This window comes from Carassius auratus, chromosome 14, assembly GCF_003368295.1.
Source record: "Carassius auratus strain Wakin chromosome 14, ASM336829v1, whole genome shotgun sequence".
NCBI classification, from domain to species: domain Eukaryota; kingdom Metazoa; phylum Chordata; class Actinopteri; order Cypriniformes; family Cyprinidae; genus Carassius; species Carassius auratus.
The window spans coordinates 23,936,270-23,962,452 of NC_039256.1; the positions used below are offsets into that span (position 1 = coordinate 23,936,270).

The 26,183-nt window shown below is 36.0% G+C and overlaps 3 protein-coding genes across 3 annotated transcripts; 1 reads left to right on the forward strand and 2 right to left on the reverse strand.

The window, feature by feature from the left end:
- Window positions 1-1,881: 1,881 nt before the first annotated feature.
- Window positions 1,882-18,327, reverse strand: LOC113114092 (uncharacterized). The gene is made up of 32 exons (XM_026280831.1): window positions 18,214-18,327; window positions 17,933-18,044; window positions 17,758-17,808; window positions 17,551-17,663; window positions 17,259-17,336; window positions 17,049-17,104; window positions 16,429-16,500; window positions 16,089-16,284; window positions 15,785-15,923; window positions 15,398-15,580; window positions 15,193-15,314; window positions 14,514-14,624; window positions 14,279-14,377; window positions 14,138-14,189; window positions 13,682-13,938; window positions 11,597-11,900; window positions 11,332-11,379; window positions 11,124-11,223; window positions 10,936-11,028; window positions 10,466-10,548; window positions 10,304-10,362; window positions 9,968-10,035; window positions 9,300-9,402; window positions 9,128-9,183; window positions 8,913-9,048; window positions 8,418-8,457; window positions 8,249-8,320; window positions 8,024-8,131; window positions 6,590-6,755; window positions 6,206-6,335; window positions 5,896-6,009; window positions 1,882-3,335 (listed from the first exon to the last, which is right to left on the reverse strand). Exons 1-32 carry the CDS (start codon window positions 18,232-18,234, stop codon window positions 3,291-3,293), a joined length of 3,387 nt encoding a protein of 1,128 aa, XP_026136616.1. The 5' UTR covers window positions 18,235-18,327; the 3' UTR covers window positions 1,882-3,290.
- Window positions 18,328-18,333: 6 nt separating this feature from the next.
- Window positions 18,334-21,730, forward strand: grhpra (glyoxylate reductase/hydroxypyruvate reductase a). The gene is made up of 9 exons (XM_026280829.1): window positions 18,334-18,541; window positions 18,903-19,033; window positions 19,123-19,195; window positions 19,329-19,445; window positions 19,893-19,981; window positions 20,512-20,613; window positions 20,771-20,906; window positions 21,041-21,171; window positions 21,289-21,730. Exons 1-9 carry the CDS (start codon window positions 18,459-18,461, stop codon window positions 21,408-21,410), a joined length of 984 nt encoding a protein of 327 aa, XP_026136614.1. The 5' UTR covers window positions 18,334-18,458; the 3' UTR covers window positions 21,411-21,730.
- On the reverse strand, window positions 21,684-23,382 carry LOC113114091 (mitochondrial import receptor subunit TOM5 homolog). The gene is made up of 3 exons (XM_026280830.1): window positions 23,346-23,382; window positions 22,509-22,693; window positions 21,684-22,257 (listed from the first exon to the last, which is right to left on the reverse strand). The coding sequence occupies exons 2-3, from the start codon at window positions 22,627-22,629 to the stop codon at window positions 22,223-22,225; spliced, it is 156 nt and encodes a 51-aa protein (XP_026136615.1). The 5' UTR covers window positions 22,630-22,693; window positions 23,346-23,382; the 3' UTR covers window positions 21,684-22,222.
- Window positions 23,383-26,183: the final 2,801 nt, after the last annotated feature.

Sequence of the window (26,183 nt, forward strand, 5' to 3'; positions counted from 1 at the left end):
TATTAAATAATTAAAATAAATAAATATTAGTTAAATTATTTTCCAGACGGTTAAGCATGTAGTTACGTACATTATATTAAATTATTCACACTTTTGCAGGAATCAAATTGCTTGGCACTGAAAGAAGATGACCTAATGTCTGTAAACGAATGATATCGCTTTTCAGTTCAGTTGCAGGGTTGATTAAACAAAGCGTCAATCTGTTAATAATTCAAATAAGTGTAAATCAAGTGCATTGCAATAATACAAAACCATCACATAAATATACTTATGGTCGACAGAAATCCTTCACAAACAGCCGGGCTGATATGGAAGTGCGTCTCTGTGCTTTCATAGCCCTGTACAATGCTGCTTGATTCTGGGTCTACAAGGCAGCATTGTAAAGAGGCTCAAAGCTCAGAGAAAATCATCTGTGCATGATGTCTACTGAGGGCACATAATAACACCACTGGCTGTCTCTCAAAATCTAGTGAGCAGCAACAGCATTTTTTGACATCATTGTAAGATGCCTCATAATGCTCTCTAGCTAGGCAGCTCGTTAGGTTTTTGAGACGAAGCCAGTGTCCCATTAAGGTTAGATAAAGGACAATATTGAAAGGAAAATTAACAGATAAATATAGTGTAATGCTTCCATTATTGCTGAATTAATAGAGCTGGAGTAGGTTTTGGAGTACGTGCCAACAAGACTAGACCGATAGCACCCCCTATTGGTGTATTTGCTATGACAAACATCAATAACGATAGGAAAATTCACACGAATATCAAATATCGACAGTCGATAAACAATGCAAACGGGCTAGCATGCACACATGACGGTTAAACTCCAGCAATAAATCAATACGAATACAACATTTACGTATTTTAGATAACATCTGATATTAAATATTTGATATATTGTGAACAAAAACCAAATGTATCTTTTGTTTGTCTTTTTACAAACAAAAAGCGAATTTATCAAAATCGCGCGATGTATAAAATCGACAGATTTAACGTTAAATGAAGCTTCGTAGAATCAGTGATTTATTTTGATATATAAGCATCTAAACGACAATATCTATTTCTTTACAATCTATCCAGTAAATATTAATCATCAGATTCAAAGAAAAGAAAAGAAACACACTTTACCTTCACAGAGAGATCAAACCCTCCATCGTGGGCAGAAATCTGATGTTGAGCCGCAGCATCTCTACCTTTCTTCATGATCACCATCACAGAGGCGGTGTCTCAAACCCTAGTGTGCTTCCTACCTAGACAGCGTTTTGGATCGCGTAAGGCGCAACCGAGTCAAATGCTCACAACGCGCTAACACGTGTTTTCTAGGTAGGCTGCTCACTAGAATTTGAGACACAACCTATATACAATGTCTCTGCTGCTGTAGATGGATCCTGTACACCGCAAACTGAAACAACGGCTGCCATTGACCATACAGAATAATATATGATGCTGCATATAAGGGGTCGAAATATATATGGTTCTATTAGTTTGAGAACCCCTTTTATATTTGTAGGTTTTAGCTCAAATGTCCAGAAATACATCTAATCAACATGAAAGTCTAAGATTACTGTTAAGTGTACTAGTCAATGACATTGACATTTTTTGAAGAGCGATGTTAAATAAGAGCCGCCATAAGAAATATATGACAGGCTGCTTTTATTTGACCAAAAATACTGTAAAACAGTATTTTTTAAATATTATAACAATTTAAAACAACTTAATAATGATAATTCAAAAGTTACATTTAAACTAATTAAAATGTTTTGTAACATTCTTAATGTTAAATTAATGCATCATTTGTGGAATAAAAGCATGAATTCCTTTAAAAATATATAAAAAAAAGAATTCTTCATAACAAAACAGTAAAAAAAGACAAATATTCAGCGGTTTAATAAATTAATTGCAATTTATTCATCCTCTTTTTTTCAGAAGCTCCAAACAGCTCAAAGATCTAACCAAATAGCTATCTGTCAAATAAACACATTTAAAATCTATATAGTCTGAAAGCCTTTCCCATAACTAACTTTTAACTTCATCCTTGCTAACCATCCTTGAATGTGTTCATCCAACCTGCATTAGATGTCCGACTGTTCCTAAGGGGACATTTTAACAATGTTTTAAAACATTACATAGACTTCAGCACAAGAGAGCAAGCGACTACCAGAAAACATACTGTTTGTATGTGTACTGAGGGTACTTAAATGGACCAAATGCTTATTTTTCAGATATCAAAATAAGAGTGTTGCATTTTCAGTCAGGAATTATTTACAAAGGAAAAACATGCGCTAGTGTTCACAAACTAGGCTGGCAACACAACAAAGCCACCAATGACTTTAGAAACAGAGCTGTTTTTGGACATCTACAATTGCTTTCTTCATTTAGTAACACTAAATTACAGTGTAAACAGATAAACAGTTCAGAAAGCAGTATAATGACATTAGTACTTTTAGTATAGGAAGGATGTGAAGAACTGAGTAGTCTTCACCACATGAGAGGGTCTAAGGTGGGCCATGGATATCCGTTGTATTAAATTTGTTTCTATAGTTCTCTCATTACTGATAAATGTGGATATAACATGGTTTAGAACACACTTTCTTCTCTTGTTTTAAGTACTACTTGAAATAAGTGTAATTTATGAAGGAGTCTGAAATGTATTTAAACATCAATTTAAACTGGTCTAAAAAAAAGTAGATTACAATTACTCTTCATTTTTGTAACTCACTCATGAATATTCAATAAATCAGCTTGCTTCGTTCAGTGATAATGGCATCAATTGAATGCCATCATCTTTGCAAATCTGAAAAACAATGGAGTAACATGGGAATATACATATAAATTAAACCAGTGCTTTCCTATAGCAGAATGGAAGCTTTACCCTTCAAACTAGGTTATATCCTGTTTAATCATACTTCGGTGTTATGAGAGAACTCTTGTAAAATATGAGTGTTTATGCTGCTTTGCATGTAAATTGTGAAATGAAGTAAGACTGGTCCTTTTACAATCCATGGACATGATTTCAAAGGTCTGATGGATCTGAAATCTAATGCCTGTAAAAGAATCATTTATTAGCCTCGTCTCGATCCAGCTGGAGTCCTCTCTGTATTGGCTATGGTTTTGCTATATTATCAGCTACCGAAACTATGTACAGGTTAGTGCTTGGCTGATACAGGACAGATGTAAGATAAGACCTCAGCTCATGGGATGGTTGGAGAGAAGGGGATGCTCATGGTCGCTTGAGGATTGATTAGTTTTCCTTCTGCTCCATCCTGATCTCCATTCTGCAACGTGTCTTGACATTATAAAATCTCCAGATCCACATGCCGCAGCTCAGGATTACGTTGCTGTCGGAGATACAGAGCAGGAGTCAATCAAGGTAGAATGAGGAATAGTAAGCACTAACTTACACATTACCATCCAAATATTTATTTTCTTTTATTTTATTAAGAAAGAAAAAAGTGCCAGTAAATACATTTTGAAATGCTGTTCTTTTTAACTTTATCTTCACCAATGAATCCTGAAAAAATTTATCAGTTTTCACAAAATATTAAGCAAAAGCAACTGTTTTATATGTTGATAATAAATGCTACAATGTATAAACATCTTTTATACTAAAATCTTCATATGGTGTTGCTAAAAAGAACATTATTTGGTGTAATGCAATGTGTTTAAGCAGTTTAAGGTACAAAAAAATGTATTTTCCATGTAATGTTCATTTTTGTTTCTCCTCTGTGAACCCCTTTCAGAAATGAATGGGTTTTTACAAAGCTCATCGTTCTGAAAAGCAAGGGGTGCTCTGATTGGCCAGCTATCCAGTGTGTTGTGATTTGCTGAATACCTCAAGCGTGTGACAGAAAAGTTACACCCCTCACCATAATGTGATGCGTTCTCCCGGCACGATGAGACAAAACCAATTACAAACGAGGCATTTGTTTCATCCAGTGGGGACATAATTACTTCTTATAATGATATATATATATATATATATATATATATATATATATATATATATATATATATGTCTTTATATACTGTCTTTTTACACATTGCATTTTGTATCACGGTGCGTAAACATAACACCATGTCTGCATTTGTGATCAGAGAATCGACAAACAACAAGCTCTACTCTACTCTGCTCAAAACTCACATTTGAATCGTAATACTGCCCCACTTTATAGAAACAGCCTTTGTGCCACAGACACATTATAGCTTACGCTCCCACACACACATCTGAATATTTGGGACTGTTTTGTTCCAATTTTGTTAAACTGTTCTGGAACAGTGTTGTAAATACAACTTAACCACTGATTTCTAGTTGTCTCACTTTCACAACGAAAAACACAGTATCTCCACGACATGGCGGTGGTGGCAACAATATTACAGCGAGAATCAAAGTTACACCTTCTTTCTTTGCAGGAACATTTGGGTGGCGTTATGCAAATCTTGCCACACAGTGACGTAGACATGTGGGGGCGTGTTTAAACAAGGTGTTTTAGGAAGGTGTGGACGAGTCTTAACTTCTACAAAAAATATCTCTCTGGGTGTGAGACTTTAGTCTTTGCAATGTTAGGGATCTTATCTATTCACAAACAGCTGGTAACACTCCAAAGAGAAAGGAAAATTTGAAATGGCATAATATGACCAATGTTCATATTGAAAGATACAACTATTTGAAACCTGGAATCTGACGCTGAAAAAAAAAAATCTGAAGCTGAAAAATAAAAAGTTTTTAGATATTTACAGTAAAAAATTTACTAAATATCTTCATGCAACATGATCTTTTCTTAATATCCTAATGATTTTTGACATAAAAGAAAAATTTATAATTTTAACCCATACAATGTATTGTTGGCAACTGCTACAAATATATCCATGCTACTTATGACTGGTTTTGTGCTCCAGGGTCACATTTATGGTTTGACTATCCGTGAACAGTTTTCAAGAAAACATTGGTTTCATAAGCACTGTTCGGACGGGACTAGTTTTCTAAACTACGTTTGAGTTTCGATTCTTATCACCTGACGTCTGTGATTTTCATGTACCAATTCGGACGGGACTAACATCTCCGTGTTTATTACAGAGGTGGGAGGGTCTGATTTGTGCATCTGGGCGTCACAGAGATCACGTGCTCTGTATGCGTGCATTGCATTCATTCAGAATGATTGCCTTAGTATTATTACACAATAAATACTAAATGGCTAGCATGACAAAACCATATTAATGTGTGGTTCCTTTAGTTTAACTTGTTTTTATCCTTTTTTTTATTTTTATTTTTTATTAAATGTAATTAAAACATTATGTAACTGAGTACATAAATGAACGCGAGTAATCTTACCTGATGCTGATATTACAATAGCCAGTATTAACAGTTTACGCGATCTTGCTCTTGATTTTATTATTTGTATTATTTTGTTATTATTATTTATTTGCCGCTAAGCAAATAACGTTATATCAAACATCCGCGCTGTAAGAGCATCTACGGTAATTCACGTTGGCCAAAACACACAAGGAACCGTGTTGTGAAATAAAATATCACCGGCAATCACAGACATTCGCATTCGGACCGGATTAGTTTTCTCAGAGGATCACTGAGTTTGCTGAAAAACGGTAGGTAATTTGCTCTGGAATTATCACAGAGGTTGTGTGTGAAAAACACAGACGTGGCAGATTCGGACGGAATTAAAATCACCAAGTACGTATGTGAAACGCAGATTTCTCTAACGACCCCCTGTAAAACTAGTCCCGTCCGAATAGGGCTTTAGTGTGGAAAATATTTAAAAGAATCTTTTTTTTTTTTTCACTGTAAAGAACCTTTTGTACAATAGAAAGGTTCCATGTTTGTTAAAGGTTCTTCATAGAACCACAGACATCAATTAAGAACTTGAGTGTGTTCTTCTCAGATACCTTAAGTTCTTTCTCTAGACGGTCCACCTCTGCTCCTAAGGTGTCAATAATGTTCTCCCCATGCTTCAACATAAAGTTCTCCAGCTCCTCTGGCGTCTTCACCAGCTGAATGTCCTGCAATATGTAAGCACACAGTTAACACTATTAATGTGCAGAGCTCACAAAATGATGATTCTTTAGCAAAAACTACCATGAATGAGTGCTTATAGTTTAGTCACTTCTATGAAACAATGGATAGACTTGAGACAAATGCTGAAAGTCAAGTCAGATGATCTACATCACAGCAGAAGCCTTGTCTCTTAGCACGTACGTTAAGGATCTGTTCAATGTCTTGCTTCTCCAGGTATGATCGTGTCACCACCCGCCCATCAAAGTCCACCTCTGCCTTGAAACGCACTTTGCTCAGCCCCATATCTGTGGCTTTGACATCATGAATTGCCCTGGAGACAAAATGACCTGAAGTAAGGACATCAAATCTAATTTCATCAAAGCACGAATGTGCACTGATGTAACTCTGTCTGAGCAAGCTTACATTTCATAATGTGATGCCTGCCTGAATTCGAAAAGCATTTGAAGCAGGTTGCTTCTGCCTCCTTGTTAAAGCAAGTAAGATGGCAGGTTTTTGCTGATGAAGCTATTATTATGCAGAGTGTGGGTACACGTAATGGACAAATACAATGGAGCTAGGACTGACCTGACAGCAGGGTCACTTTCCAGAAACTCTGTGAGCTTCTGCACATGCTCGGCCTGGATGGAGCGACCCAGCAGAGCCTCTGTGTTCGTGTAGATGAGGAATGCAGATACCGTTCCTAACAGGGTGCCCACACCCAGAGAACCCAGACTGTCATAGTAGGGGTTACCTATGAAAGAGAGACATTAAATTCATTAAATGTCATGTATGTGTGAGACTAATAATGTGCATCAATGGTGCCGGATGACATTCTGACAAATTAATATAGCATATACCATGAATAAGGTTACCCACAACCCACTGAGTAATAAAAAAATAAAAATGGTGCAATGAGCTGTGTGTGTAATATTAGCAGTATCTAAATGGCAACTAAATGGCACATGTTTACATTTATGCACATAAAGGTTAAGTAACAATGAACTTATTATCTTTAATAACATAACTGATTTTTTTCTGCTTACGCTCTTAAAAAATATGACTACAATACACATACATATACACAAACACACACACACATAAATATATATATGTATATATTTGCCAGCACAATAATGGATTACATTTTAAAATGAATTGTAATAGAAATAGTGCTGTCAAAAGTAAAATAAAAGTTCTACATCCAAAATAAAAGTTTTTGTTTACATAATATGTGTGTGTATTGTGTGTATTTATGATCTATATATAAATATACACACATTAAATATTTTGAAAATATTTACATGTATATATTTATATAATTTATATCATAAACATATGATATATATAAACGTAACATATTTGTGTGTGTATATATATATATATATATATATATATATATATATATATATATACATACACATATATATATATATACATACACACGCACACACACACACAAATATATATATATATATATATAAACACAATACAAATACATAATATGTAAATAAAAACTAATTTTGGATGTGATTAATCCTTTGACAGCAGTGTACAACCTCTAGTGGTATAAACAAAAGTGCTTTTTTTTTTTTTTTTTTTCTTTTAAAGCCCTGCTATGTAAAATAACATTGCTGTTAGTTTCATGGTTGATTACACTTCAATAACATACAACTGTAGTAAGCGCCAGATAATAAACAGAGCTGAAACTGCCATCAGGGCTGTTCTCAAGCATGAAAGCAGGTTACTGAATAGAGCATTATCCAGATCTCTACACAAATTTTCCACAAAGCCATGAAAACCACAGGGCAAGAGGAAGAAGCTTCTGGCCAGCCATAAGTGTTGACTTTGTGTGTGCACAGAAGTGCGTTTAGAAATGGATTTACAAAGCTTAAAAAGAACATCAAATGCTCTTTATAAAGGGATAAAGCTCAGGCCCATGTGCTTATTAAACCGGACCCTGTGGTAGAAACCCTGGTTAGCATGAAACGGGGGGGTCAGACACTATTTTATTTGAAGTACCTGTGAGAGACGTTAGTCCCATACATCCAGCTGCCAGCACCACCCCGAGCACAGCAGCAGTATCCTCCAACAGGACCACGTTAGTGCTGGGGTCTCGACTTTGCATCACTGTTATACAGAAACAAACAAACATTATCAAAATGATCATCTCATAACTGTGTCAAAGCTATAATCACAATCAAATAACATTCAAGGCTAATAGAGGAGTTAACCAAAGGTACATACCGTACTCATAAAAGGACAAGCCTTGCTCCTGTGCACTCTTCTTGATCTCGTTAATGGCCACCAATAGTGTAGCTTTATGAGCAATCAGCAGACAGATGATATTAAAATAGTGACACTGTCAGACCTTCTGAATGCTAATGAAAATATGGAAGAGTAAACCACATCTCACCTCCTTCAGATACCAGAGATCCTGCTAAAATACAATAAGCCTGCAAAAGACAATAAAAAAAAAATCAGCAATATTCACTATTGTTCAAATTTTAAAGTCAGTAAGATTTTGTAAAAGCATTTATACTACTACAAAGATTTACATTTCAAATAAATGCTGCTATTTGTAAATTCCTATTCATTAAAGAATCCTAAAAAATGTTTTTTAGCGAATTTCCAACAAAAATAAAATTTATGAAGGATCATTTGTCACTGAAGACTGGAATAATGGTTGCTGAAAATTCAACTTTGCCATCACAGGATTAAATTACATATTAAAATACATTCAAATAGAAACAGTCGTATAACATTTCACAATATTAAGATTTTTACTGTATCTTTGATTAAATAAATGCAGCCTTAAAAATCTTATAAACACCAACCTTTCCAAAGGTAATGCCACATCACAGTCTTCATATAATTTTGTACATCTACAAGTTAACCCAATGCTACTAACCCAGAGCAGTGATTCTATTGGCTGAGGATGCAGTAGTCCCATAATGCCGTGATACCAGGACAAGCCAGCACCCATCATGAAGATGCCAACTCCGCTGATGAGAGAGGCGATGTAACGCATGTTGGAGAAGCCATACCTGTAATAACAGAGAACAGCTGGCTCAGACATGACAACATGACCAGAGGACAACATCAGTCTGGAAGAGCTGTACGTACGGATGGACGGCATCTGGGTTCCGGACAGACTGGCTGATGCCCAGTGCAAGAAGAGCCTTTCAAAGAGAGAGTATAAGAGATGAACAAGTATACATGTCCATGTAATTTATTTTTGAATCATACAACATCTTCTGAAGGTATACCCTGGAGGATGGCATGAATGTCAAATTACCTGATTGCAGGTGTCAGCCAGTGAGTGGATGGCTTCAGAAAACATACTGGCAGATCCTGTATAAACCCACGCCAACAGCTTGAAGAAAAAATTCAGTCCATTTCTGCAGTAAAAATAAAATAAATAAAAAATGATACCTCCACTTGATACACAAATTCAATGATGTTCAAAACAGTAATACTTAATTTATTTACAGTAATGCAAAACTTATTTAGCAATGCTGCGTGAAGTTTATCAAAAGTAAAAAATCGTGTTATTCAAATAAATTAATCAAAGAAACCTGAAAAAAAAAAGTGTATCATAGTAAATACTAAGAACATTTTAAGCAGGCAGCACAACTGTATTACAATATATTACAATAGAAAACAGTATTTTTACAATATTATTCACAATTATTTCACTGTTCTTTTTGTTATGAAATGAATGCAGCCTTGTTAAGAATAAGAGACTTCTTTGGCAAAAAAATTATAAATAATTGTACTATGTTCAGAGAGAAATGTAACGGATTCCTCAAGCAACACATAATTACATAATTTGGCTTGCTGACACAGATCTGGTTGTTTTGAGGCTAACAGTCAGTGTAGGTCATAGCTCATGTGGAAGCACATGTCTTTTAACTCAATATCCTTCATCTAATAGCTAGAAAGCATACGGTTGGTAAAGCTTACATGCATATAGCCACCATCACCACTTTTCCCGGTCCTTGTAGAAATGTCGCTCTCGTCCTAGACCGAGGCTATAGGAGTCAAAAATGATCAAAAACACAGTTAGCTAAAAACACATTGTACTCATCGAGATGCTCTGCTTTGGGGTTCAATAAGGAGCAGCATGAAAATAAGAATATGAAAAAACGTCAAGAAAGAGACAATGGAAGAAAAAACGTCAAGAAAGAGACAATGGAAAGAGACAGAAGCTGAGAAATATCATGAATCATGAGGACTAGCTGGGGCATTAGTAGTAGCAAAACATAAAAATCATAGGGACAGGCTTCAACTTGTTTTTACCTTCGTGTTCCCCCAGAAGTCTTTGTACTCCTTCAACAGCTTCTGATTTCTAAATATGTCTTATGGATGAGAAAGAGAAAGAATGATGGTTATTTAGACAGTAGATGACATGAAAACATTAGAGTGCAGATCATGCAGTTAAATGAGGAGAAATTGACACACTTTCTTGGTACTCCCTTTCCACCTCTTTCCTGAGATTCCTCTCTCTGGCAAGTGCCTCTTGACTTCCCCAAACATCCAGTGCTCTAAATAAAGACACCGAAACAAGCTAATTGATCTTTCTATCATAATATTAGATCCTTGTACCTCATGCCAAATAGTATCTAAGTACACCTCAGTTTAAAAGGTTGGGGTCAATAAGACTGTATACTGTTTATGCTCACCAAGGCTGCAATTATTTGATCAAAAATACAGCAAAATATTTCTTGCTTAATTTTTTTGTGGAAAATGTCAGCATTTTTGTCCTATAGTTCTTAGTAACTTAGTAAATGTAAGTGTAAATTAAACTGTATCTTACTGACCCAAGCTTTTGAACGGTAGTGTGTATATATATATATATATATATATATATATATATATATATATATATATATATATATATATATATGGTAGAGTGTATCAGTTGTACATACTTTGCCTCCACATCTGATCGTAGGAAGACGGTGAAGGCTTCTGTGTCGTCATGGGGACTACGTCGACGGATTTTTCTAAGCTGCTCAAGATCACTTTGAACACACAAAATGCATAGATTCACATGTGAACATAGTAGCTGACTGGATTACAACCAAGTAAACTACACCACTCCACTTCCTAAAAGTACCTGGGTTTGAGGCAGAACTCGTTCATAGCTCTAACTGTGGTAATGAAATTATTCTGGGTGTATTTGGTGCCATATTCCCTTTTTTTCAGGACAGCCCGTACTGAAAACACAGGAAACATGCAAGACAGTTAAAATATATAGAATTGTGATATACATTCTGATTGGCCTGAAAGGAAAGTGTCTGTGCGTAAAACAAAGGCTGAGCTACCTTTCACTTGAATGTTCTCTGCTTTCGCCAGACCTGGAGTTTTGGAACCTCAAATGCAAAAAAAAAAAAAAAAAAAAAATAACAACACAAAATTTATTAAAACCCAATAACATTTAGAATAAATCATAATTACCACATATACATTATATAATATATAAGACACTATTAATTTATATTTACTCAAAAAAATAAAATAAAAAAAACTAATTGTTTAAAGACACGAGCACATTTTGAGTTAATTTACAAAATAATGCAGAATCATTACCAGCAGTTTTTGCAGAGGACTGTGCAGATTGTTCTTTCTCAGTGGGCTTTGGCTCTACAGGACCCTCTGGAGATCCACTTTTATCACTGCCTGATGTGGAACAGTACTGGACCTGTGTCCACATTAAAGATGTGACCCTGGAATCTGGAAAACTAAACCAGAGTTTGTGCACCCCTCCTCCACTTTTCCAACCTATGGAGTATATCACATGTTGCATGATGGAAATGATTTCCGGATCTAGTCTAGGTTTATTAAAACTCGCAATGTTGAATAACAAAATAAGAGACAGAATTAAATAAACATGCTCTCTCAGTTCATATATTGACAAAGCATGCAAATGACACCGTGTGACGCTCTTACCGAAACATGGCTTTGCTATTTTAGAGGGTCTCTGAGATAAAGGGGCTCGTTGTTGCATGTAGACCCGGCAGAGGACTTGCCATGGTCTGTGGGCCAGGCAGGGGAACATCCTCTCTGTGGCAAGTCCAGGAGACACACACTCAATCCTGCTGGACATTGATATTACATTATGTTAGTAAATGCAAATCTTTGGATGTTTGTGATAATCTGAAAACAATGAAGGATATAGTATAAAAAAGGGGGAGAGTGGACTGGTCAGATTAAGCCTATTAGAGAAACGTGATTGATCATATGACCATCCACATGAAATCTCTATGCACAAAACTGAACACATTACACAAGATTTGAATAAACTGTATAAATAAGTGTTGCCAACAATCACAGTGTCTATCTATCTATCGATATATCTCACACATTGAACACTAACGTTAACTTCAGCTAATTAGCAAAATGTGACAAGTTAGTTCCAAGACAACTTTTTCAATTACATAAAACCTTTCAATTTCAGCAAAGTCGGAAACATTTGAAGCTAGTATAAACACTTGCAAGCTTTTTTAGATCAGCATAAATTTAGAATTTCCACTAAGTTAAATGATAGAATTACCCGGCTAGAAATCTTGTTAACGTGTCCCTGAGCCAAGCAGCGGATGTCTGAACGTCCGACTGCTTTAATTTCAGATTAAGTGAAGACTGCCGCTCTGACAACAACACACTGCTAACTGAATCAAGTGCCTTTCAGTTAGCTTAGCATGACAGCTACATCTTAGCAAGTGCTACGGTTGCTACTGTAATTATAGACATATTACACCCAGAAACTAAAATAATAGATAATCTGTTCGGTATTATTTACCTTTATATAGCTCAGTCCATTATTTACCAGTGGTGGGCGGCTATCTAAACACGGTCCATATCAAATAGTTCCGACACCGAAAGCAATGAAGACGGAGAGCTCGCGAGATCGTGAGTCATTGAACGAGAGAGGGTTAACGTTAGATTTGAAACTGCGCCTGCAGTGTCACAGAGAGGTCTAACAGTGGAGGAGCCTGTCACTGGAGCAGTGCTGTTAAGATAGCTATAAAACTCTTTAAAGATTCGAAACTTTTTTTAAACTAACATAATTATACAGCCTCTGCGGGTTGGACTAAACCATTATTTAAAAATAGTAAACGAAAAAAAAAAAAAAAGGTTTTGGAAATTCATGTCAGCCCAACTTATATTTTATAATAAATTTTTATAATAATAATAATTATTATTAAGTACAAGAAAATAACGGTATTAAGATGAAAAACATATTTTAGTGCATAGTGCATATGTCCAGAATATACATTTAAGACAAAAATTAGGATACATTGCTTGTACATTTTAACGTTGCCTACCAAATAAATAAGCTTTAATAAAATACATACTATTAAATTATAACAAAGACTGCATGTTGGAAAACTTACAAAGTAGTATTTGAATATACAAAGACATAAAGTAAAAATATGTCAACATGTTTTAAAGACATGAGCAAAACAACAACAAAAAATAATCTATTTTTGTTTGTATTTTCCTCAGTCCCATTCAGAAAAGTTTTCAAGCTCTTGGAGCCACTGCTTCTCCACCTTCAAAAAGAGATAACAAAACAGTTAGGATATGCATTTTACTGTAAAGACATCTTTTTGTGACTACACATCGGTTTGAACAAGTGGCATACAGTATTTCAATAACTTTAGAAGTATCCACCTGTTCATTTTTCAGGTTAGTCATGCTCAGCACTGAGGGTTTGTCTGCGATGATCATTCTGGTGTGCTGACTTTGAGGAAGCTGTATTGGGGACAGGGAATTTCTCTGGATGTTTGCTGCCTCAAAGACATTGTTCATGAAGGTGTCTGAATTTTTAGAGATTATTTCTGAATGTCGTCTCTTGGTAGGGGTAAAGCTTGAGTATTGAAGTTCAGAGTGAATCCTCTTAGAAGAAAGTTCTGGTGGATTTTCAAACTCTAAAAAAAGGATGATTCAACATCTTTCAAAATATACCAATCTCAGCCAACTCTATTAATGATTTCTGTGGCTCTTTAAAGTCAATAACCCCCCAAAGGACATGAAATTAGAACAATTATAATGCCAAAATTCCCAGTATCATATAATTTCTAGGAAACATTATTTTATGAAGACTATTAAATTTGTTTAAAAATGTACCTTCCTCCCAGGCATCAAGACTACTCTGTTCAGTGCTAACAGCCTCCACCACCTTGTGAGGACAATACAATTACAAACGTTCAAAGGCGAAATCATGAAAGCAGAAATGAAATAATCGAAAAGAAGCTTAAGCAAAAGCACCTTGTCCTTATTACACCTGCGCCTTGGAGTAAAGCGCCCATCCACAATGCTTTGAAGAGACTGCTTTAGTGAGGCATGTAACTCACTGGTGCTTGTGACCTAAAACAACCCAGTTTTAAAACATTTTATACAACTTCTACAAGTTTCCAAGCACTGTTCTTAAGAATAAGAAGTGAAATGACACATAAAATAGGGTGTTTTGGGAACCAGTATAAATTATAGCCATATATTATACCTTCATGCTATCAAAACACGCTCTTCGAAACTCTCCACTGCTGCTGCTGGCAATTATACTGTTCACTGAGCTCAACACAATGGGTATGGTAGAATCCAACCTCTGCCTGGCCTGAAGTACACACAGAAAAGACGTATGGTTCAGTGGTCTTTAAACAATGACTAATGGCTATACTGTCACTATTGTTCCATGTATATGTGTTCAGAAGTTTGGCATCGGTTAGATTTTTTTCAAAGGCTGCCTTTACTTGATAAAACAACAGTAAAAACATAAGTTTGTTACCTTTTATTATAATGTTAAATAACTCTTTTCTATATACTAACTTTATAATTACTCTCATTTTTTAAATGTCATTTATACCAGTGGTTGCAAAGAGACTTTCAGGAGCCGTTACTCTCCAGTGTCACATGATCCTTCAGTAATCATTCTAATATGCTGATTTGGTGCTCAAGACCCATTTTTATTATTATCAGTGCTGAAACAATATATATTTGATCTTTTTTTTTTTTATGAATAGACAAGTCATTTATTTGAAATAGAAATCTTTTGTAACACTGTAAAAGTGTTCACTGTCTCAATCTGACTGACTCTTTAACGTTTGAGTGCTAATTTAAAAAAAATGAATGAAAGTAGCCAGAATATTTTACATTTCAAAATAAAGTTAATAGATGAATCTCACAGCATGTTTTTTCTGAAATCCTTTCAGCGTGTTTTTCATTGTAGTCTGCAGCGTCGCCCTCACTTGATCTCCGTTGTGCCAAAGAACTGCATCCAAGTGTCTCTCAAAAACCTCTTCACTGCCTGACACATTTAAAAGCAGAATTTCAAAACATATGACCCATCTTAAGATGAATATATGATAGGGAAAAGCAAACGTGACTCACTTATGAAGTCAGAGATCTGGGAGTGGAAGGGGTCAGTGTATTGAGTGAAAATGAAGACAGTCAGAGTCTGTTCTACAGCATGGCTCCATTCTGACTCAATGTCCTGCTGTACAGCACTTCTACATCTCGTTTCCTGGCTGCAGTCAGTCTCAACAGAGAACTCTACATCAGAACACAGAGATCCTATAAAGAGAAAAGCCAGAATTAAATAATATATAGAGATGCTAAAAAAACTGTCTGAACAACTCTGGCCTCAAAGCCAACAGTGATTTGTAGCACAGTGCCCTTTATGTTTTGCAGCGAGGCTTCCATCCATAAAATTGTAACACAGTGAAGGAATTTGCCTTCAGTATCCTCAATTTCTCCCCATTTAGGCCTGTAATTTACCCTGGACGTTTTGTGCTTCCATGCAGCAGACTCTAGAAAGGCCGAGATCTGCCCAGGAAAGTGAAGTGGCCAAACTCTGAAGGAAACTCGTCTGTGTTTGTTGCATTAAAGGCATGCCGCACGGACTGTACACTAACATGTGCAATGAATGTTAAGGAGAACATTTTCAAAAAATATATTTTTTTGTTCATAAATATGAATAAGAATAAGCATTTTTGTTCCCAGAAAAAGACAGGCAGCTTAAAGTCATACACACACTCTTAGATTTCAATAACAATATTTATGTGCACATTACAAAGGATATCCGTACGCATGAGAGACGAGTGGGCCAATTGGAATACAGATCCATACAGGGAGCAAGTGTTGCCATGGTAGCCATGCTCATTTCCCCACACAGTCCAGCCTCTATCATGTCAGTGGGAAGCACACAGCTCAGCGTGTTTCCCAAGACTGGGTGCATTTGCAGACATGACGGGAGATAGCGTACAGAGAAAGGATTTCTTCAAAATAAAATAGAAATAAAATGTGGAAGGACAAACAAAATGCAAGTAGAGATTTTTAGGATGTTAAAACTCAACGACCAGTCTGAGGCGTTCATTCTGCTAGCTAATGAGTTGTTATATTTAATAAGAACATAAACTGACTGTCCGTATGCGGCAGTGTCCATAGTAATGCTATGATCCATCGCTGAAACTATACTTCCTTTCGCTCCTCCACTATAAAAGAGCAAATAAGGACAATTACACCCAACACATTTTTTTAAATAAAAAAAGAGTGGAAAAAAGAGCTTAATTAGTAGACCTGTAACACATTACAATAAGAGCAACAAAAGCATTAAAACAAGTGTTGACTTCTTGATTATTATCATATACACTACCATTCAAAAGTTTTGAGTCAGTAAGATTTTTGTTTCTTTTGAAAGAATCTCTTATGCTCATAAAATCTGCATTTATTTGATAAATATACAGTAAAAAGTGTAATATTTGCTAAATATTATTATAATATTTTGGGCAATATATTTTCAAATGTAATTCTAATGTGCCGATTTGGTGCTCAGTATCCATTTCTTACTTTTATCATTGTTGAAAACATATGTGTTGCTTAATATTTTCTTGGAAACCATCATTTTTCATTCCATTTTTATCTAAAGGAAAAGTATTTATTTGAAATAGCAATCTTTTGTAGGTTTATAAATGTCTGGATTTTTTTCTGAATAGAAGTATTAATTTCCCAAAACATTTGAATACATGTTTATTTAGACAACCTGAACATTTGCTTGTGTGTCGTTGAATCGGTCCTAATCTCAGATATTATTTTCACCTGTAATAGAGAAAAAGGCAGAACCAGACCATCACTTGAGGGGAGAGAAAAATAGATTATACATAAATCACCTTAAGGGTAAATGCTTTGGTTTATTTCAGTGTAATTGCAGGAAATTATCAGTGTTGCTACAATAGTTTGAATGTGGCCTCACCTGCGCGTGAACCAGACTGAGTCTGTGCAGAAAGGTTTGGATCTTTGACAGTTCAGCCTCCACTGACTGACTAGTGGCCTTTTAGAAATTAATTAATATGTGAAAATATGCCAAATATATTATCACAATATCAGAATTAAACAAAAATAACCTTTAAGGAATAAAGATACAACAAATTGTACAAAATATGTGAAAACATACTAAATATATAAGCACAATATCTGAATAAAACAAAACTGAATCTTGTCAAAGACAAATGTCCTGGTAGATTATTCAGTGAGGAGGCACTCACATGGAAAGAATAGGTAAAAAACAAAGACCCAAAATTGTCAGTAAACCCCTGAAGCTCTTCCTGATGAACACAGTCACAAGGTGGGACCTCTAAAGAAAGACTGTCAATAGCCTCTGAAAAAGAAAAACAGAGGGAAAATCTTCAATCTGAACAAATTTAAAATTACAATCAATAGTGTTTATTAGGCTAATAAAGTTACACACTCACCTTTCAAAGCAGACTTAGAAATTTTCTTACACCAAGCACCGGCAGCTGATACTGTAAATGACATTTGACAAGATGAATGAAAAATGCACAGCGCATTAAGTCAGTAATTTATCAATCTTGCAGAATTAAAAAGTGACAAGTAAATCAGGATTAGTTTAGCTCGTTGGTGTTTTACCGTTTAAAATCGCGGGAGATTCAGATAGCGCTCTCATGACAACCATCAGGCCTCCGGGCCGTTTACACTCACCACGCTCCCGATTCACTAAAGCCAAGAAACACCTCAAAACCTGCAGTAAAATACAGTTAAAACAACCACACGAGCGACATAAAGTCAATACAGTAACGTTAACTGACAAACACAAATGCAGCTAAATAAAACGCGAAGTAAAACCCGAATAAAATATTTTTAAAGAAACAAAACACATTAGAGATTTAAAAACACAAGGTTGAACGTACCTGTCGTAATTTACAGTACATTTTCAATCTCAATAACAGTCAGCTTCGTCTGAAAAACCCTCAGAAAAGTTTAGTAGCGCTGTCCATCCGCTCCACTAGATGGCGCGAAAGCCTGCAGAAAGAGTCACATCAGACAGCACACTGTCAGCTGCCCAGCAAGCACATGTAAATAGGGAAGCGTCTGTGGATTTCTGTTATTATCATTTTCGTAGTGAACATAAACGTTTAGTCTTTAATTGTGCAGGATGAGCGTGCAGCAGATGTTGAAAGTGTTCGTCACGAGACGCATTCCGCAGGAGGGTATGAAAATACTCAAAAAAGCCGGGATGTACGAAACTTTATATGATCTTGTATGCATGCATTGTATGAAGATTTAGCGTATATAAAATATTGACATGCTTTCCCTGGAGTGTCACTGAGATGAAGTAGCGCGTGTCAAAACTGCGGTGGTCACGGTGTTCATTAACAGAATGTGTGTGTGTGTGTGTGTGTGTGTGAACCTCAACGAACTTGGGAGGAAGATACAGTTTGGCTTCATGCTTACGGTCTAATTGTGAATGTCACACTGTTAGGACATCATCCTTACAGCAAATGTAGCAGAATTAAAATGATTGGAAACAACTTGCACAGATTTTAGGAGCAGTTTTTGTACATTTCAATGTCTCTATTATCCATTATCTGCACTGCAGGTGTAATTTGTCAGTGTGGGACTCCGATGAGCCCGTGCCCCGGGCAGAGCTCCTGAAGGGGGTGGCAGGTGCTCATGGGCTTCTCTGTTTACTCTCTGACAAAATTGATGCTGAGGTGTTGAATGCAGCTGGTAAGGCAAACCTCTTGTTCCACTTTAGAACAACTGCAGGTGGTGATACTGATTTAGTCATTCTGATAACACGCTTTGAATATTCTCAGGACCCAACTTGAAAGTGATCAGCACTCTCTCTGTGGGATTTGACCATCTTGCCGTAGATGAGATAAAGAAACGGTAAGTTTGTGTTTCTGTAAGCCATTAGATTTGACCCCAAAAAGTGAGAAAATGGACAGTGAATCGATGATGATGGATCACAGTAAGGACGTTTACACAATTTAAACGGATGTACTATCTTTCTTCACCCCAGAGGGATACGGGTAGGCTACACTCCTGATGTTTTGACGGATGCTACTGCTGAGCTGACGGTGGCTCTGCTCTTGGCCACAGCCCGACGTCTTCCCGAGGGTGTAGAGGAAGTGAAAAAGTCAGTCCAACACCTTTTCTAATACATTGTGTCATATATCACAGCTCTGCAGTTCCAAATGTTCAGCAGACTTAAAGGGAAAGGTCATCCAAAAATTGAAATTTTGTATTCATTTATACACTTTCTCCCGAGGAGCACAGAAGAAGATATTCAGAAGAATATTGGTATCTAAACGTATATGTTCCCCTTGACTTCCATTGTTTGGAAAAAAGATAATGTCAGGCGATGGAAACTGAAACTGGTTGGTTACCAATGTTACTTGAAATATCTTCATTTTGTGATCCTCAAAAAAAAAAAAAAAAAAGACACAAGGTTGAGTAAATGAGAGAATTTAAAATTTTTGGGTGGACTATCCCTTTAATGTTTAATAAGTATGATCTTTTAAAACAAACCGTCAGTATCCCTATAATATGCCAGTTTTTTTGGGATATTTCCCATCTCTCTCAGTGGCGGCTGGAGTACATGGAAGCCTCTGTGGCTGTGTGGTTACGGTCTTTCAGACAGTACTGTTGGGGTGATTGGTTTGGGCCGCATAGGTACAGTATGAATTATTCATTTTTTCTCTCTCTACCTTAAAATTAGGTACCTATGCATCTGCTCTACTATGTACACCATCTGTTCTTTTAATAAAGTGACTAATTCAGTGATAAAAAAAATAGTGAAAACAAGTCACTTTACACATAAGCAGCTTGTTACCATATGTAGTGTGATCTCTCTGGATAATTGTTTTAATACTTACTTTGAGACTTAATCATTATAGGGAGAATTAAATTGACTCGTTTACACTGCAGGTCTTGATGCCCAATTTTGATTTGATGCCTATATCCGTTTTTTTGACCATCTGTTTACTTGTTCTTTCAATTGAGACCCGTATCTGATATATTTTTACACCATGGATGAGGCCTGAAACTGATCTCAAAATATCTGAATGCATGTGTTTTTTTCCCTGTTTACATGGTCCTAGAACACATCCGATCTTTCACATATGAGCAAAAAAAATCTGAATTTGGGTCACATTTAACTGGCAGTAAGGCTTAAATAAATGTATTTAAATGCTGATTTGTAGGTTTGGCTATTGCAAGGCGACTAAAGCCTTTTGGAGTGAAGAGACTACTGTACACAGGCAGACAACCCAAACCTCAGGCCCAAGAGGTTGATGGGGAATATGGTAAGAAAAGACAAGAAATTGCCTGAAGAAACTCTATCCAGTAGTAAACGTCTGAAGTGGATCAAAACCTTTCACTGTGTATGAATTCAGATGCAATAAAACTATTTTGAGGGGATGAGAAGATTGTATGATGGTCTCTTATTTAATCTTCACTCAGTGCCTTTAGACACTCTGGTGAGAGAGAGTGATTTTGTGGTGGTGTCCAGTTCTTTGACTCCTGACACTCAAGGCCTTTGTGACAAAACCTTCTTCAGCAAGATGAAGAAAACTTCAATCTTTATCAACACCAGCAGGTGAAAAACAAAGCAGAGAGGCAGTGGAACATGTTCGATCGTTTCACATTTTTTTCTTTTACTACTTTGCAGAGTTATCAATTTCTCCTCAAATCAATACTAAACTGAAAAATACGGTTTTCTCTCTTCTCTAGAGGGGCGGTTGTGAATCAAGAGGACCTGTTTGAAGCCCTCAGCAGTGGTCAGATTGCAGCAGCTGGACTTGATGTTACAACCCCTGAACCTCTGCCCACCAACCACCCACTGCTGACCCTTAAAAACTGTGGTGAGTGAAAGGCAGCTTTTAAATCTCAATAGTGCCCTTGGTTATCCACTTCAATTTTTTTTTTGCCATGTATTAGTAGAAAAACCTTGTCTAACTCCGTTTTACTTTGTCTTACAGTGGTTCTCCCTCATATTGGCAGTGCCACCTACTTCACACGTGGTGTCATGAGTGAACTGACAGCAAATAACTTGCTGGCAGGCCTGACAGGCTCTGAAATGCCCAGTGAGCTGAAACTGTAATGCTCTGAAACGTAGATGCCATATTATGTCATTATATGAATGGAGAAGTAAGCAGCGTAAATCTATCTATCTATTAATTGCACTGCATTAACTACATGAGATTAGAAGGGATAAAACATGTATTACCATCACCTCACTTGAATAATCTTAATCATTGACTGGAACAAAGATGACACAATTTGATATTTTAAACATGCACATTTGATCTACTGTGATATTGCACATTCAAAGTCAACACTCAAATGTCCTTATACACTCCAGGCTAAAGCAGAATCAATGTTATACATTTTTTATTTTTAACAATAAAGGATTTAATGAAACTCCTGTATTAAACATATCTCGAAGAAACAGCTTTTGTTGGGGAAACAGTTGAACCACGTTTCAAGACATTGGGATATGCATGTCATTGTCATTACATAGATTTTTGTTGAAAACTTAAAATATCCATAGAATGTTTATTTTTTTTTTATCCTCAATACACATTTATAAATGAAATCAAATGTATAAATGGAAACTACTGGGATTTTAAATTTACATGAAGGCAAAGTAAATGTTATAAAGCCAAAGTTTAAGTCTTAACAACTTGACAACAGTGGGAATAATTGATCATCTGCTGTTTGCCATAGTTTTCAATTGAGATTAGATGAGAACAATCAAGTACATTCAATTGCATCCAGTAAAAAAAAAAAAATTAAATAACAAATGACACAAAATTACACCATCTCTTCATCAACTGCTGTGGTAAATGATGCAGCATCGTCCAGGTCCTGCATGCTCATCTCTCGGAGAACGATTCTCTATCCGGTGAAGTTTCATATGCTGTCAAGCTTCTTCAAAACATAAGGTGCTGAAAAACAGAAACCAACTTATTTTAACCATCATAAACATTTGAATTGGCATTAAGAGACGCTGCTCTGTTTGACTCTACTTTCATAGGCTCCATGAAATGATAAGAAGCGGAACAGATTATTAATTAATACCCCTCACCCTGTGCCTCGAGAAACTAATAAGCATAATAACAAAAACTTGGAGTGAGATGATTTTATTTTAAAACGATCACGCGTGCACATGCAATGCATGAAGCGCCTAGACACTCACCGACTCGCAGAAGCGCAACATAGATCAAAAAGTTGCGAACAGACGTGATGACATCCTCACGCATTTTTTTCTTCATCTCCTCCGGGTCCATCTTCGGCCCTAGTCCCTCGATTTTAAGCATGTTTAAGATGGAATCAAGGATTATATGTGCCTCAAATGATCGCTCCAAGTCACATTCAATCCAAGGGGCAAGGAACTCGACCGGAAGCTGAAGTCGGGTGGGGGCTGCCATCTTTTAGCAGAACTTCACTTGCGTTAGCATTCCCATTGACTCCCATTCATTTTGGCGTCACTTTGACAGCGAATAACTTTACATCTGAGGCGTTTAAAGACTCTGTTTGTCCATTATTTATTTCTAAAGATACACGACAATGTATAAAGGGCTCCATTACCTTCTATGTTACATTATGGCCCCGTATAAACAGTTTTTGTAAAAAATAGGCTAACGATTGCGTCATAACCACTCGGCTCTCTGTTGCATTACCGTACAGACAGGAGGAGAAGCTCGCAGGCAATTAACTTAATATGGCGTACTGGCGTTACATTTTAAAATACTATACAAGATAATTAATCAGAATACTTACTCCTGCTCACTCACGACAAAGAACTCCCGCTCAAGCTCACCGTCTCTGCAAGATTAACGATGGCAGTTTACACGCACAGCTACTAGAAGATTTACATCTGTCAGACAGGTTGCTGACGTCGTCAAGCTTCGTTTGAGTCTGCGCGTCAGAAACGGAAGTGCTAAAAAACGCTAAAACCGGGCTTCATTTGTCTCAATTGAGTTCCAATGGGGTCGCTGTGTCCATTTCTTTTACTGTCTATGATTCAATCCAAAAGGCATGCGAGAAGGGAAATACGTCACTTTGGACTTTGTTTCTAGGACCCCCGCTATTAGCCTACTACATATTGCCTGATATTAAGTCGGGTATTGTCACGATGAATACATGATTGAAAATAATGCATTCCTAATAAGATCTCATGATATCTCATGGTGCATATATACTACGAGTTTTTAAAAATACGTTTTTAGAAAAAATACGTTTAAAATATGCGATTTTAGTCAGGCAATATGTAAACCAGCATATCGTGTCACAGCTCATTGTTTTGATTTTTGGTGCGCGCTTCTTGTGAATTGCCTCTTTTCAACGTTACCTGTGCCGTGTATACTTTACAAAACTAATAACTTTATTAGTTTTAATTATTTATACAGACATTATCAAATCTATTCTGGTGTTTATTTGGTATCTGGTGGCACTGAAGCCTTTTTAAAAACACAAAGATTGTAGCTGCACGCAATTTATCTACAAAAAGTCCACATTAGTGTATTTAGTGGATCATGGAGCACAATGGACTGCTGTCCAGTAACGCTTGTCAGACAAATCTAAAATGGGTTAATGGATGCACTGAGACGTCGCCCATCTGTTTACCCAATAAACGTAAACGAAATGATGTGAATACTGTAAATGGCCACGAAGAGGATGGTCCTAAGGGGGTTCCCTCCAAAGAGGGCTTGAGGAAACGTAAGTATGGCTCTAGGTTCAGGACATAAGTGTAGAATAGAATTTAATACAAATCAGATTTAGAACTAAGGTCTCAAAGTTATTGAAAATAATTCAATCAAATGTAAATGTACTGATAAAAACATAATAAAAATTATTATGTTAATAATTAATTAATAATAATAATTATTATTAATGAATAATAATTATGTTAATAGCACTCACTATTCTAATTCTATTCTTTACCTTTCTAATATTTTTGTATTCTATTTTCTTTTCATTTATTATAAAAAAGGACCTCTATCACTAGTTTGCTCTATTCTTTTTCTATTCTATCTGTTTTTTGTTTATTTATTATATTATTTAAAAGCCCTTGCTACATGTACTGCGTTTAAGCTAAATGAGACTTGTTATAGCACTTACATATCATTGCTCCCTTGTTGTTTTTGATTGCTACTATTGTCCTCATTTGTAGGTCGCTTTGGATAAAAGCGTCTGCTAAATGACTAAATGTAAAAATGTTACATTATTACACTATTATGTCCCTTATCCGTGTACTTAATATAGACCATTTTGTCAATAATTGTATTACTATTCATTTTCTTTTTGTATATATTTTGTATTTTTTTTACTAGAAGCACAGAAGCTAAACAAGATTCCTTGTTTGTAACTAACAGTTTGCAGTAAATACCTTGCTGTGAATCTCATTTTGATCTTCTACAATTGCTAATAGAATATGCATGAAGTATTTTAAATTATTAACCTAAACCAACATCAGTCTGTCATTTAGCAGTTCCAGTTGCCTTGTTTATGGCTGTTTAATGTTGTTAGGCTTTGAGTATTCACTATATTGATAACATTTGTATTATGACAAAATTGTCATTCATTTGACTCCTGTGAATTACTTCTAGGTGGTTTTGTCTTGATTGATGGCCAGAGAGGTGTGTTCTACTCTGAGAGCTGGGAGCCCAATGGCAGCACTTTATACCTGCCTGTAAATGGCACTTTGTTAGCCAACATCGAAAAATATGATCAGATCAGCTTTGAGCAGGGCTGCTTCTGCATCGGCAATACAGCAGGTGGATTTCAACAGAAGGTCCAAGGTAGTCCTCATTAGTTTGTTTGAACAATATTGTGGATAGAATTTGTAGTAGCCTGCTTATTTCAAGTCTGCATTGCCTGCGGACATATTTTCTAGTAATTAGGTATTTAAAACTAGTAATACGGGAATCTCTTTTTGATTATGCAGGTCAAGCGATCCATTGCTGGCGATATAGTGAACGTGAGCGAAAGCTTTTCATTGCACTTTCTTACTTGTTCACAAACTTACAAGTGAGTTTACGGTTTAATATAAAATTTTTTTCTATGCATTAAGGTATGCCAGTTTATGTCTTCTCATCATGAATGTGTGTTTTCCTTCTTTATTCTGTAGGTGTTCCAGGAAGTCATTAGCACTCTTGATTGCCTCTGAGGACACACAGTGACATCTCAACTAAAAAGCATAGACCAATCCTATTTCATTTAGTGTAGCCTAGACATTTCTCTTCTGTTACAATGTCTTTTTTAAACATTATTCTACATATTCTGATAATCAGTTATCACGTATATGTGCCTTTTTGACACATCAGTGTATTTCTGTTCTGTGCTGTTACAGCGCTTTCAGTGAGTCGACGATGAAATATATCAGCCATGTTTGATATCTAAAAAAGTGTATTTAGTTAAGCAATGACTTTATGTTCCATAAATGTGGATACTGATTTGTTTTGCATTGCAAACAATATTGTAAGTGATCTTGAAGCCTCTGTTATTGCTGTGGACCAAAACATGACATAAAATGACTGTATTTTAGATGCCTTTCACGCTTGTTGCTGATTTTGTGCACATAATTTGTACTCTAAAAATGTTTGAACTGCTGCATTGCTGTTGTATGTGTTTAAGCTTTGATTTTGGTGACTTTTTATATTTTTTTACAATAAAATGTAAGTCTAAATCCATTCAATCTGTTGCTGTTTCTTAAAAATGAAGATTGTCGACATATTGTGTTGCATGTAAATGAGTGTGTTTCTTTATGGGAACAGATTTGGAGAAATGTACCATTCCATCAATAAATGGGTGCCATTAGAATGAGAGTTCGATAAACATTTGATAAACATCTCGCAATCCACAAGTAATT

Coding starts and splice junctions, on each gene's coding strand:
- grhpra (XM_026280829.1), top strand. CDS start 18,459: ATGAGCGTGCAGCAGATGTTGAAAGTGTTCGTCACGAGACGCATTCCG. Junction 19,446..19,892: donor GGTGTAGAGGAAGTGAAAAA/GTCAGTCCAACA, acceptor CATCTCTCTCAG/TGGCGGCTGGAGTACATGGA. Junction 21,172..21,288: donor GCTGACCCTTAAAAACTGTG/GTGAGTGAAAGG, acceptor TTTGTCTTACAG/TGGTTCTCCCTCATATTGGC.
- LOC113114091 (XM_026280830.1), bottom strand. CDS start 22,629: ATGCTTAAAATCGAGGGACTAGGGCCGAAGATGGACCCGGAGGAGATG. Junction 22,258..22,508: donor TGTTGCGCTTCTGCGAGTCG/GTGAGTGTCTAG, acceptor TCTGTTTTTCAG/CACCTTATGTTTTGAAGAAG.
- LOC113114092 (XM_026280831.1), bottom strand. CDS start 18,234: ATGTACTGTAAATTACGACAG. Junction 14,625..15,192: donor GATTTCAGAAAAAACATGCT/GTGAGATTCATC, acceptor TGTGTACTTCAG/GCCAGGCAGAGGTTGGATTC. Junction 8,321..8,417: donor ATCTCTGGTATCTGAAGGAG/GTGAGATGTGGT, acceptor TTGCTCATAAAG/CTACACTATTGGTGGCCATT.